This window comes from Tachypleus tridentatus, chromosome 13 (genome assembly GCF_004210375.1).
Source record: "Tachypleus tridentatus isolate NWPU-2018 chromosome 13, ASM421037v1, whole genome shotgun sequence".
In the NCBI taxonomy this organism is placed as follows: Eukaryota; Metazoa; Arthropoda; class Merostomata; order Xiphosura; family Limulidae; genus Tachypleus; species Tachypleus tridentatus.
The window spans coordinates 187172019-187185587 of record NC_134837.1 but is presented as its reverse complement, the minus strand read 5'-3'; the positions used below and the strand labels follow the sequence as shown (position 1 = coordinate 187185587).

At 32.5% G+C, this 13569-nt stretch overlaps 1 protein-coding gene across 8 annotated transcripts in view; it reads left to right on the top strand.

Moving 5' to 3' along the window:
* LOC143239737 (sodium-independent sulfate anion transporter-like) overlaps positions 1 to 13569 on the top strand; it is an 85244-nt gene that overhangs the window by 68115 nt on the left and 3560 nt on the right. For all 8 annotated transcript variants that reach the window (XM_076481163.1, XM_076481167.1, XM_076481161.1 and 5 more), the window contains 4 exons: positions 624 to 703; positions 2224 to 2289; positions 10776 to 10863; positions 12076 to 12241. In XM_076481163.1, coding sequence (XP_076337278.1) covers positions 624 to 703; positions 2224 to 2289; positions 10776 to 10863; positions 12076 to 12221 — 380 coding nt within the window. In that variant the 3' untranslated portion in view covers positions 12222 to 12241. The remainder of the gene's footprint in view (positions 1 to 623; positions 704 to 2223; positions 2290 to 10775; positions 10864 to 12075; positions 12242 to 13569) is intronic.

The window sequence follows — 13569 nt, the reverse complement described above, 5'->3', positions numbered from 1 at the left end:
TCAGTTGATGTTGTTAGGGAGGATTATATTAAGTTTATATGTTAGATGTTCAAGTCAGTGATTGTATTTAATATTAGTTTCACTAGCTGTATCAACTAAAAGGTTGAATATTTGTTTTTTATGAATATACTTAATTAAAATATATTTCTTCACTTTGCTAGCTTAGTATGGGAACTTACATCTCCTAATTCACTTATGTTGACCTAATTTTTCAAAATATTATTTTGGTTACACAAAAAAATGGTGCTTAACAGTGGGAGTGATGAGTGCTCAACAGCTCATCAATGTTGTTTGGAAGAATGAAGCAAATAAACAAGGTCCACTTCACACAGGGGTGGAACATTCCTTTGGGTTAGATGTATAGGACTTTACTCCTAAACTAAGTTCAGTTCTTGTTAATAAAATGTAAGAATGGACAGTTGCATAGATACTAATCATATGACCCTAATATGATTTTCAGTATTCTCATCTTAGTGTGAACCTAAATTAGGTGTTACAGACACTTGTCCCTTGCATCATGAAACATTATAAAATAAAATTCAAGGATCCATGTGTGTGTTGTTGTTGTTGTTGTTTTTAAGGAAAAAAATTAACTTTTAATTATAGTACAATTCTCTTCTTAGGTACATCACTTGATGATGGTCTAAACACAATGGTGATAGATGGGAAGCAGCTTACAGAAATAGATTATACTATGGCTTTGGTGAGATTACTTGAATGTTAACATAAGATTAATAATAGATGGCCAGAATGCATTAGTTTTACAAATTTCATAGTGTTGTAGTTTAGTAGACCATGTTTCTTCTTGGATATTTGCATTGTTGTTTTTCCACAGGGTAATTTGATGTCATATGGTAAGTGTGAGGCTTAATATCTGAAATTTTGTTTCAGGTTTCAGAACACACAGTCACAAATGATCTGAAGTTAGGGTAGAGATAGTGCATGTTATCTAGTGGTTAGCAAATAATCAATCCATGGTTTTGTCACCTTATTTGACACTATCAGTTAGTTAATTTATAGATCATAGCTGTAAGTTTTGAATTTCTGCAGCAACAAAGTACATGTTTATGGTGTTTTTATCTAGAAATTGGTTATTTGTAAAATTAAGCCTATTGTTAGTTATATTAAACCATAACATTTGTAAATATTAGGACTTGTATTCAAAGGAATAAAACACTTTATAATTAAATTTTACAAATTATCCAAATGAACCTATCTAACAATAGAAACCATTACTAAAGTTTTATTAATTTCATACCACTGTAAATAAGTCATAAAAAGTGAATTTCACATAATTCAGGTTTAGGAGTTTCATATTAATCAGCATAAACCAAGTTTATTGAGTTTCACACAACTTACAAATATTGCATATTTAGGAATTGTACACTACTGTACACTGTATAAATCAGAATAGAACTTGAAAATACTGCAACATGAATAAATAAATTTTAGAAATTTCACAATACTGTACTGTGAATAAATATTACAGTACTGTACCATGAGTGAATCAAGTTTAGAAATATTACATTATTGTACTATGAATAAATCAAGTTTATAAATATTACATTATTATACTATGAGTGAATCAAGTTTAGAAATATTATATTATTGTACTATGAATAAATCAAGTTTATAAATATTACATTATTATACTATGAGTGAATCAAGTTTAGAAATATTATATTATTGTACTATGAATAAATCAAGTTTATAAATATTACATTATTATACTATGAGTGAATCAAGTTTAGAAATATTATATTATTGTACTATGAATAAATCAAGTTTATAAATATTGCATTATTATACTATGAGTAAATCAAGTTTAGAATATTTACATTACTGTGCTATGAATAAATCAAGTTTACAAATATTACATGACTGTATAATGAATAAATCAAGTTTATAAATTTCTTGGTATTTTATAAAATATTGATTAATATTACTGCATTTATATCTGTTTGTATGTATAAAGTATATTTTTTATGCATAAAGTATGCATTTATATATATATATATGTGTATAAAGTGTGTATATATATGTATAAAATATGTACTTATACGTATAAAATACATATTAACCTCTTCCTTTAAGTGATCTCTTTCTCTCTCTATCATACATATTTGTAAAATTTGATATAACAGTATGTGGCTAAATGCATTTTCTTGAATTATTCATTTATGTTGCTTTTTATTTATGTTGTTTTTTTTCTTTGTTGAATAGATGCTAAAGAATGTGATTGAAAGTTTCAGAAAACATGGTGTTATCATTATCTTTACCCATCTCAAGGTAAACTTTATGTTACTAGAACTTGCTTATAATTATTATCTTCACCCATCTAAAGGTAAACTTTATGTTACTTCTACTTACTTATAATTATTATCTCTACTCCTCTGAAAGTAAACTTTATGTTTCTAGAATGCACTTATAATTATTATCTTTACTCATATCAAGGTAAACTTTATGTTACTAGGATTTATTTATGATTATTTTCTTTACTCATATCAAGATAAACTTTATGTGACTAGAACTTATTTATAATTACATTCTTTACCCACATCTAAGTAAAGTTTATGTTACAAGAACTTATAATTATTATCTTTACTCATCTGAAAGTAAACTTCATGTTTCTAGAATGTACATATAATTATTATCTTTATCCATATGTGGGTAAAATTTATGTTACTAGAACTTATTTATAATTGTTATTTTTACCTGTATCAAAGTAAACTTTATGTTACAAGAACTTATTTATAATTATTATTTTTACCTATATCAAAGTAAACTTTATGTTACTAGAACTTATTCATAATTGTTATTTTATCTATATCAAGGTAAACTTCATGTTACTAATCTTACTTATAATTATTATCTTTACCTATATCATGGAAAACTTTGTTACTTGAATTTTTTTATAATTATTATCTTTACCTAGGTAAAGTTTATGTTACTAGAACTTATTTATAATTATTATTTTTACCCATCTCAAGGTAAACTTTATGTTACTTCTACTTACTTATAATTATTATCTTTACTCCTTTGAAAGTAAACTTTATGTTTCTAGAATGTACTTATAATTATTATCTTTATTCCTTTGAAAGTAAACTTTATGTTTCTAGAATGTACTTATAATTATTCTTTATTCCTTTGAAAGTAAACTTTATGTTTCTAGAATGTACTTATAATTATTCTTTATTCCTTTGAAAGTAAACTTTATGTTTCTAGAATGTACTTATAACTATTATCTTTCCTCATATCAAGGTAAAGGTTATGTTACTAGAACTTATAATTATTATCGTTACTCATCTGAAAGTAAACTTCATGTTACTAGAATGTACATATAATTATTATCTTTACCAATATGTGGGTAAAATTTATGTTACTATAACTTTCTTATAATTATTATTTTTACTTATATCAAAATAAACTTTATGTTACTAGAACTTATTTATAATTATTATTTTAGTTATATCAAAGTAAACTTTATGATACTAGAACTTATTTATAATTATTATTTTATCTATATCAAGGTAAACTTCATGTTACTAGATCTTACTTATAATTATTATCTTTACCCATGTCATGGAAAACTTCATGTTTCTAGAACTTATTCATAATTATTATCTTTACCTATATCAAGGTAAAGTTTATGTTACTAGAACTTATTTATAATTATTATCTTTACCTATATCAAGGTAAACTTTATGTTACTAGAAATTTATTTGTAAAACTTTTACATTATTTACATAACTATAACATTCCTATATTACTTCCATAACTGTAAATACTCTATATTATTTATGTAGATTGGAAGCTTCTACATTTATTCCTTCCATTTGTTCTGTTTCATAAAGTTAATCTGGTTTGGTTTGTTTTGAATTCTATGCAAAGCTACTCAAGAACTGTCTGCGCTAGCCTTTCCTAATTTAGCAATGTAAGACTAGAGGAAAGGCAGCTAGTCATCACCACCCACCACCAACTCTTAGGCTACTCTTTTACCAAGGAATAGTGGGATTGACTGTCACATTATAACACCCCCACGGCTAAAAGGTCAAGCATGTTTGGTGTGATGGGGATTCGAACACTCGACCCTCAGATTACAAGTTGAACGCCTTAACTGACTTGGCCATACCAGGCCTGTTAATCTGGTTTTTGTTATTAAGGAATAGAAACTGAAACATCATGGAAGATTTTTTTTTCGTATATTTTAATTTCAAGTTAATCATATGATAAAATAATATATTTCATATGTCATAGGTTTGAAGAGTTTATACAGACAAGAAATAAAATTAAAAAGCAGATACTTTAGAAAATTTTTCAGAAGAAAAACATTCAAATGTACTTTTAAAAGTGCCAAAAAGTTGAGAAACATCAGAAGAAATATGTTCAGAAACTGACCACAGAAATATACATGTCATAAACATATAAATAAAACTTTATATATAATACTGAAGAATGCCAACATGTGTTGTCTATTGGTATGGTAATATTTAAATATTGTGATTTAATAACATTGTTTTTCTACATCTGTTTTAAACTTTGTTGTTAGTTGGTTTTTATGTTTTATTAACTTACAGTCCCAAATAGTATTGAAATGTGTTATCTCAGTAGTAAGTCTTTCTTCTTTTTTTTGCTCTTATGAATACTGTTTTACCAGTTGTTAAAATTATGAAGAAAATGTAAACATTTGTTCCAAGTTTTGATTGAATGAATTACTTAAACACTCATTGCATTAACCAAAGAGCCTTGTTCAGTTCACTTTGATGAAACAACTGTAGCTAGCTGCAGATGCTGTTAAATGTAATTTAAGTAAAGAAAATATTTGTTTATTTTGACTTTCAAAGAAGAAGTCCAAGTTTTATGGTTTTAGTAATCTAAGGTTTATGTAATATCAAAAGTGAATATTTCCACACCATCATCTTCTTAACATTTCATTGCTAGATGAAATACTGAATAATAGTTTGTTCAGCATCAAATCAAACTAAGTTTGTTTGATATCAACCTCTTTAAGCTTACCACAAAATAATTTTTAAAGTTACTTGGTTGTTTTTAGTGCAGAGGCACATTGAGCTATCTGCTGTGTTCTCTGTGGTGTTCCCTTGTTGTGTTTGCAGTGCATGGTGACTTGTGAAAGGGAGGAGAGGATCCTGGGGTTTGAGGGGTCCAACCTCAACACTCCACATTGGCCTTGAATTCCTATTGATGGATTTCCCCCTCCCAGGATCAGTCAGTTAGTCCTGTTGGGCTAAGGTCAAACAAGTACCAATGTTCAGCATTCTCAGTGGGTGTTGTGAACATTATATATGATGCTAATGTTTGGATACAGTGCTCACAAAACTCTGACATTACTTTGTAAAACTCCATGGTGGGTGGAGTCAGTGGACACTGTATTTTCGTCTATTTATTATAGATAATTGAATCCTTGAAAGAATAAAAACAGAACAACACCTTAAAAGTGAACAACCACACATTGATAACTGTTACATAGTCACCAATACCATAAGATCCTTTACCTCAATTTTTAATCCTTTATTCCTTATCTTACAAATACTTAGGATAGATGTCTCCCTTTTGTTGAGAAGGGATTAGAGGAGCTTAATGGCTCTCTCAAGTCCATCAAGTAGCTATATTCTAGGGACATCCTGTAGGAAACATCTACCCCAAAACGTAGTGAACTCCTCTGAATTCTAAGACTACTGGGGATATATACACTGAGGTTACTCCCCATGCTACTCTGAATTCCTCCTCAGGAGTGATCATTGGGGGAGATTTGAAGAACATCCCCATGTCAGAGATCCTCACTGGTTTCTCTAGCCAATGCATTTCTGCTGTGTGCCATATCTCCACTTGCAAGGAAGGTATTATGCTGCTCACCAACATTTTAACTTTGATGCTTACATCACCACATCCACCTGTCCCTAAACTGTTATTTCCAATGTTTTCAGTGCCAGTGGTTTGGAAATTTAAGTGCATTATGTCATGGTTCTTTGATGTGTGCTCAAAGACCACAATGCCTGTGAGTTCAAACTGTAACCACACTGTGTTAACTGAAGTAGTTTCCACCCTTCTTACTTTTGTTTTTCGCTAAGTGGGTGGAGAAGAAAGAGGTACAGCATTTAAAAACCATTAACAGCATTTCTAACTTCAAGGCTTGAAAGTTATTGTCCCCAACTCCATCGTGGGCATGTTCTGCTGCACTGAGTTCCAATGCTTCAGTGGGAGTACAGACAGATTATTCCATGCTTCCAACAAAATTGTTCTCCAATCATGTGAAGAGTCTTTTGACCTCTTTGGATAAGCAAGTTGACAAGTCAATGTCTACTCATGTCTACACCCTCACCATTCCTTCCAGAGACTGCCTGGGTCCATTTCCTATGGTCCTGACTTCTGGCATTTGCTTGGGTCCACCTTCTTTGGCTCCAACGTGTAGAATGATTATTTGTTCATGCTCTCAGTCACTGGAATCTTTGTCTACTGACAGAGATCTGCCAAAATGACTCAGGACAGAATTCATGGAGGCTGACAGACCTCTTTCTATTAAAGAAAAACAATGTGGTCAAAAACAGAAAGGTTCTCCACCAACTAAGTAAAAATGGAGACATTAATACAATTGATCTGTCAAGGTTTCTGTTCTGATGTGGATTACATTAAGGCTTTGATTGATTCTTATCATTCTGCACGTCTTTCCTTTTAGGAAACATTTCTGAAACCTGCTGATACAGTCACCTTTTGGCAGTTTTCTTTATACTGGAATGACAGGTTGCTTGATGAATGAGTGCATGAAGGGGTAGCACTTCTGTTCTTCCGACATATGCCTGTCCTGTCTTTGCCACTCAATGCACCCTTGGAGGCCAAAGCCATCTGAGTTTCTGTGGATCATACCATCACTATTTGTTTTCTCTACCTGTCTCCTGGAGAGATAGATCTATGATCAGTCAGACTTTGATGCTCTCATTGAAGAGTTGCTATCTCACTTTTTTAATCCTGGAGTACTTTAATGGACATAATCCCCTCTGGGGTGATGCTGATATTGATGGGAGGGGTTGTATGCTCTTGGATCACAACCTTTCTCTCTTCAATACTGGTGTTTCTTTTCAAGGGCCTAGTCAGTTTTTAGTACTATTGATCTCTCTGTCTGCTCCCCTTCAATTTCTTATAGGGTGACAGTAACTCACAAGGCAGTAATCATTTTCTTGTCATTTTGTAGGAATCTGCATGCCTCAGTATAAGCTGGACAAGACCAAGTTGCCCTCTTTTACTTCTCCCTCAGAATGTGATCCTGCTGTTGTCTGTATGCCGACTGTATTGTCCAGGTAGCTGCTCAATCTGTTCCTAGAATCTCAACACATTTTCCATGGTATTCTCATACCTGATAGAGTCCTGCCAGCCAAAAGGCAGAGAAGACACTGCTTTCCAGCAGGCAGGTAAGACATCAAAGCTAGAAGAAACCTTGGATTAAGTTCACAGTTAGCATCTGTTCTATCACCAGTTCTAAAATCATATGGGATGAGATTTGGAAGGTCAGTAGGCAGTGTACCTCCCATTAACTTTTAATCCTGTTTTCTGATGGCCAGAAAGTTGTTGATGCCTGGAGCATCTCCAATTATCTTAGTGAGAACTTTTCCTGGGCATTTAGCTCTTCTCTTTCTTCTTCTGCCTTATTGGCCATCAAATCTTGGGCAAAGTGATTGCCTCTTTCATTTTGGGCCAATTGTTTCTACAACTATAATGCCCCTTTACACTGGTGGAACTCAAACTTGTTCTTCATTGATCTGGCAGTACGTTGGTTGGATCCGATGATATGTACTGTGAGATGCTGTATGATCTCTCTCTCTCGTTATGATTCTGGTTGTTTTTAACCAGATTTGGTAGGAGAATGTTTTTCCAAATGCTTGATGTTGAGCTATTGTCATCCTTTTTTTTAAGCCTGGGAAGGATTCAGAGATTCCTTCTACTCCTCCAAGTATCATCCAGTTGTTTTGATGACCTTTCTCTGTAAGGTATTAGAGAGGATGGTTAATGCTCATCTTCTTTGGTTCTTCAAATCAAACAATCTCCTATTTCCTACCCATTGTGGGTTCCAAAAACAGTGCTCCACTGTAGACCACCTGATTTGACATGAAGTGTTGATCAAGAAAGCCTTTCTCAAGCAACAATGTCTTACTTTCATACTATTTTACCTTGAGAAGGCTTACAACACTACATGGAAGTATGGCATTTTGAGAGACCTTCACTTATGAGAGTTGCATGGCCATTTACCTACTTTTATTTATAACTTTTTAATGAGCCAGGTATTTCAAGTTTGTGTGAACTGGACACTTTCTCATTCTTTTCCACAGGAACTTGGAGTCCATCAGAGCTGTGTCTAGAGGTCACAATTTTCAATGTGAAGATTAATGCCATTAGTGGACAACTCCTCCCTACAGTTGTAAATGGGCTTTATGTTGATGACTTCCCCAAGTTTGAGTGGCAGCTTCAGACTGCCTTCAATCTTTTGTTGAAGTGGACCACAGCAAATGGTTTTACCTTTTCTTTCTCCAAAACTTTTTGCATATGCTTTTGCTGTCCACAGGGTATTCACCAAGATCCTGAACCTCCATTTCAGTAATGGTGTTCTTCCCATGTTCCCCAAGACAAATGTTCTTGGGACTTATCTTTGACCATAAGCTGACATCAAGCAGCTATGTGTCAAATGTAAGAAAGCACTGAACTTCATCCATGTCCTCTCTTTCACCTCTTGGGTAACAGATTGATGTTCTCTGCTCAAGATGTATCATGTCCTCATTTGGTCCAAACTGGATTATGAGGCTCTAGTCTTTGGTTATGTCAGGACCTCAGTCTTGAAGATGTTGGATCCTGTTAACCATCTGGATTTTCAGCTCTGCCCAGGGGCTTTCTGCACTTTTCCAGTCCAGGGTTTGTACATTGAGCCCCACAAACCTCTTTACATTCACTGCTTGCAACTTTCTTGATAGTATGCTTCAAACCCTAATTCATACCATAGCATCCCATTTGGGATTCTGTCTTCCTTCCTCAGTGAGTTCTGCTCTTTTGAAATAGATGATATGACATTCTTCTTTTTAGCCTTTGTATCCAGACACAACTGTTCTTGTATGATGGTGCTGTCTCTACTGGTCGGCCCATCCCACCATGGCTTATTACTATCTCTACCTGTGACCCTTCTTTGAATCATCTGAGGAAGGCAAATACTCCTGATTGGAAGTACCATCTTTTATTTGCTGAACATATTTCAAACTATTCTTCTATTCCCAGTTATAAGGATGGGTCAAAATCAGTTAAATCTTTGGGCTCTGCTATGGGTTGTTGTGGCTCAGTGGTTTCTTACAGAATCCCCTATGCAGTTTCTGTGTACACTACTGAGTTGTATACCATTTCCTGGATCATCAAGATGCTATTCAGTACACCATTTATACTGTTTTTACCAGCTCTCTTAGCTCTCAACTGGCCCAGAAATTGTTTTACATTTGTTCTCATCCTATCATCTTTGATATTCAAAACTGTCTCTCTGATTTTTCTTTATTTGCTACTTCTCTTCAGTTTTCTGGATACCAGACCATGTTGGTATTTGTGAAAACAAGCTTGCTGACACTACAGCTAAGTACGTCTGCCATGCCTGTGGTCCCAGTTGACTTGCAGTGAGCAATGTGATAACAAGCTTTTCAGATTAAACCTTCTGTTTTACTTTGGCCATCTTGTTTCTGTAATGATCAGAAGGAAGAAGATATCCTTATGAGGTTACACATTAGTCATAGTTTTTAACTTACTGTTTTCTTTATATACAGGACTGATCCACCAATGAGTTGCCTTTGTGACACTCACATAACAACAGCCCACATTTTACTGTTGTGCCATCATCATGACCATGAGATACACCATTTTAGATGTTTTCTTCATGAGTTTACCTCTGACACTGGACAATGCCATTGGCAATGATGACACTGCCACATTACTTGCATTTTTAAATTTTTAATGGCCATTAGTCTTTTTACTTTTTTAGGTTTTTTTACCTGATTTTTGTATGTTATTTGATTTTTTACTATAAATAATTTTTACATTTTATAATGTTTTTACTTGTGTTTTTTTTCAGCAGTTGTTTTGTCTAAACAGCCAAGTTCTTTAGTTGTTTTGCACAAATAGCTGCCAAGTAAACCAACCAAACAACCTCTACAGGGATCAGATCAAAGGTTTTAGCACTGAAAGTTTGTAAACTTTCTGCTGACCCAGCAAGGAACAATATTTGATGTATACTAAATAATAGTCACATTGTATCTCAGAATGGCTGGTATGGGTATTAACACTTTTACTGATAATGAGAGAACAGTGTTTTGACCTTCCTAGGTTATCTTCAGGTTAAGGTTTATTTTAAATGTGTTTCTCATCATCAAGTAATAGTCATACTTTTCTACCATCAAGCTTTACTTAATAATTCATTGACTTCCTTGATGTTCAGAGAACAAAGTCTGTGTTTATTTTTGGTGAAGAGCAGCTGTTACCTGAAGTAAATAGAGATAATTTTAACTATTCTCATATCCTTCTGATGTTCTACTACTGAATGTGAACATGACAGTAATCAGCAAAGTGGTGGGTGGCATTACAGCCAATGAGGCAGTGCTTTTTGTTTACTTCCAAACATAAAGAACAGGCAAAAGTAACATAGTACAATGTTATTATGTAGCTAGTCAGTGTGTGATTGTTTAGTGACTGAACAAGCTGATATATTGAATTTTTATAACAAATTAAATTCTCTTTTCCAGCCATCACTCACTAGGACAATTCTAGGAACACAGCCATCAGTTTTCTACTACTGTAAATCAGAAGCACAAATTCAAGATGTCATTAAATGTATGTTTAACAAAATGTATTATATACTTTTATAATATGATGTATGTATAACAAGATATATAGTTTAATAATTTGATGTATTTATAACAAGATGTATTACATAGTTTGATAATATGCATGTGTACAGCAAGATGTATTATATAGTTTAATAACATGGTATATATATGTATAACAAGATGTATTATATAGTTTAATAATGTCATGTATGAATGTATACCACAATGTATTATATAGTTTAATAACGTGGTGTATATATGTATAACAAGATGTATTATATAGTTTAATAATGTCATGTATGAATGTATACCACAATGTATTATAGTTTAATAACGTGATGTATGTATATATAGTAAGATATATTGTGTAGTTTAATAATATTATGTATGTATGTACAGCAAGATGTATTATGTAATTTAATATTATGTATGTATGTATAGCAAGATGTATTGTGTAGTTTAATAACATGATGTATATATGTATAGCAAGACGTATTATGTAGTTTAATAACGTGATGTTTGTATGAATAGCAAGATGTATCATGTAGTTTAATAACCTGATGTTTGTATGAATAGCAAGATGTATTATGTAGTTTAATAATCTGATGTATGTATGTACAGCAAGATGTATTATATAGTTTACTAATATTAGGTATGTGTATATAGCAACAGTATTATGTAGTTTAATAATGTAATGTATGCATGTATAACAAGATGTATTATATACTTTAATAATTTGATATATGTGTGTATTGCAAGATGTATTATATAGTATAATGATATGTACATATGTATAGCAAGATGTATTATATAGTTTAATTATGTGATTTGATCTCGTAACTTCTAATTATCAATAAGGAATGCTGGGTAAAATGTTTGTCTTTAGGATCACTTAGAACTATGGTAAAAACACAAGTTCTTTGGGAAGATTACAGCACTATGTAATACACTAAAAGAATATTTACAAAGAGTACAGCATGAGCCAAAATAGTAATAGACAATCTAAATAGAGTACAGCATGAGTTAATAGAGTAATAGACATTCTAGATAGAGTACAGCACGAGTTAATATAGTAATAGACAGTCTAGATAGAATACAGCACGAGTTAATATAGTAATAGACAGTCTAGATAGAATACAGCATGAGTTAATATAGTAATAGACAGTGCAGTATCTTGCCAGCAAGAATGTGAGAAAAGAAAATATTAATCTTATAGGTTATACCAGGAGTAAATCTGAAAATGTTCAACACGTTGACACCAGAGATGAAGATAGAAATGGCAAGAAGACTCACTTTATTTGTTGTGGTTCTATGAGTACTGGAGAACTAGAACAAGAGTTTGATAATGATGAAGAACCATGATAAGTTTTGTTCTTTTTCCAGTAAGAACCCTTTATACTTATTAAAGAATGAACTGAATTATAGACTGAAATATGAAAATTATTCAGTAAACATAATAGCAGGTTCATAGAATCTACATGTACATGAAGAACATAACCCTATAAATACATATAGAAATCAACACAGCAATAATAGCCATCTTAATACTAGATGAAATGGCATATATACTAACACATATCAGGTTAAGTGATGTGTATAATGACAATGGTCAGGTTATGTGACGTGTATATCTATGATGGTTAGGTGAGATAGCATACATACCAACAATGGTCAGATTAAGTGACATATACTAATCATGGTCAAGTTAAGTGATATGTATTTTAACAATGAGGAGGTCAAGTGACAATGTATACTAATGAAGGTCAGGTTCAGGGACATGTATATTAACAGTGGTCAGGTTAAGTAACATGAATACTAACAATGATCAGGTCAAGTGACACGTACACTATCAATGATCAGGTCAAGTGACACGTACACTATCAATGATCAGGTCAAGTGACATGCATATTATCAATGATCAGGTCAAGTGACATGCATACTATCAATGATCAGGTCACATGACATGCACACTATCAATGATCAGGTCAAGTGACATACATATTATCAATGATCAGGTCAAGTGACATGCATACTATCAATGGTCAGATTAAGTGATGTATACTAACAATGGTCAGGTTAAGTGACATGTACACTAACGATGGTCAGGTCAAGTGACATATACACTAACGATGGTCAGGTCAAGTGACATGTACACTAACGATGATCAGGTCAAGTGACATGCATACTATCAATGATCATGTCAAGTGACATGTATAATAAAATTGGTTAATTTAAGTGAATGTGTAATAACAATTGTCAGTTTAAGTGATATGTTTATTAACAATGGTCAAGTTAACAAATGTATACTAACCATAGTCAAGTTAATATATAGCAATAATGGTCAGATTAAATTGCGTAAACTAACAATGGTCAGTTTAAATTATGTATACTAACAGTGGTCAGTTTAAATGACGTATACTGACAATGGTAAGGTTAAGTGACATATACTAACAATGGTAAGGTTAAGTGACGTGTACTAATAATGGTCACATTAAGTGACATGAACTGACAATGATCAGGTAAAGCGGCATGTATAGTAACAATGGTCAGTTTAAGTGATGTATTCTAACGATGATCAGGTCAAGTGACGTATACTAACGATGATCAGGTCAAGTGACATATACTAATGATGATCAGGTCAAGTGACGTGTATACTAACAATGACCAGGTCAAGTGGCATGTATACTAATGATGAACAGGTCAAGTGATA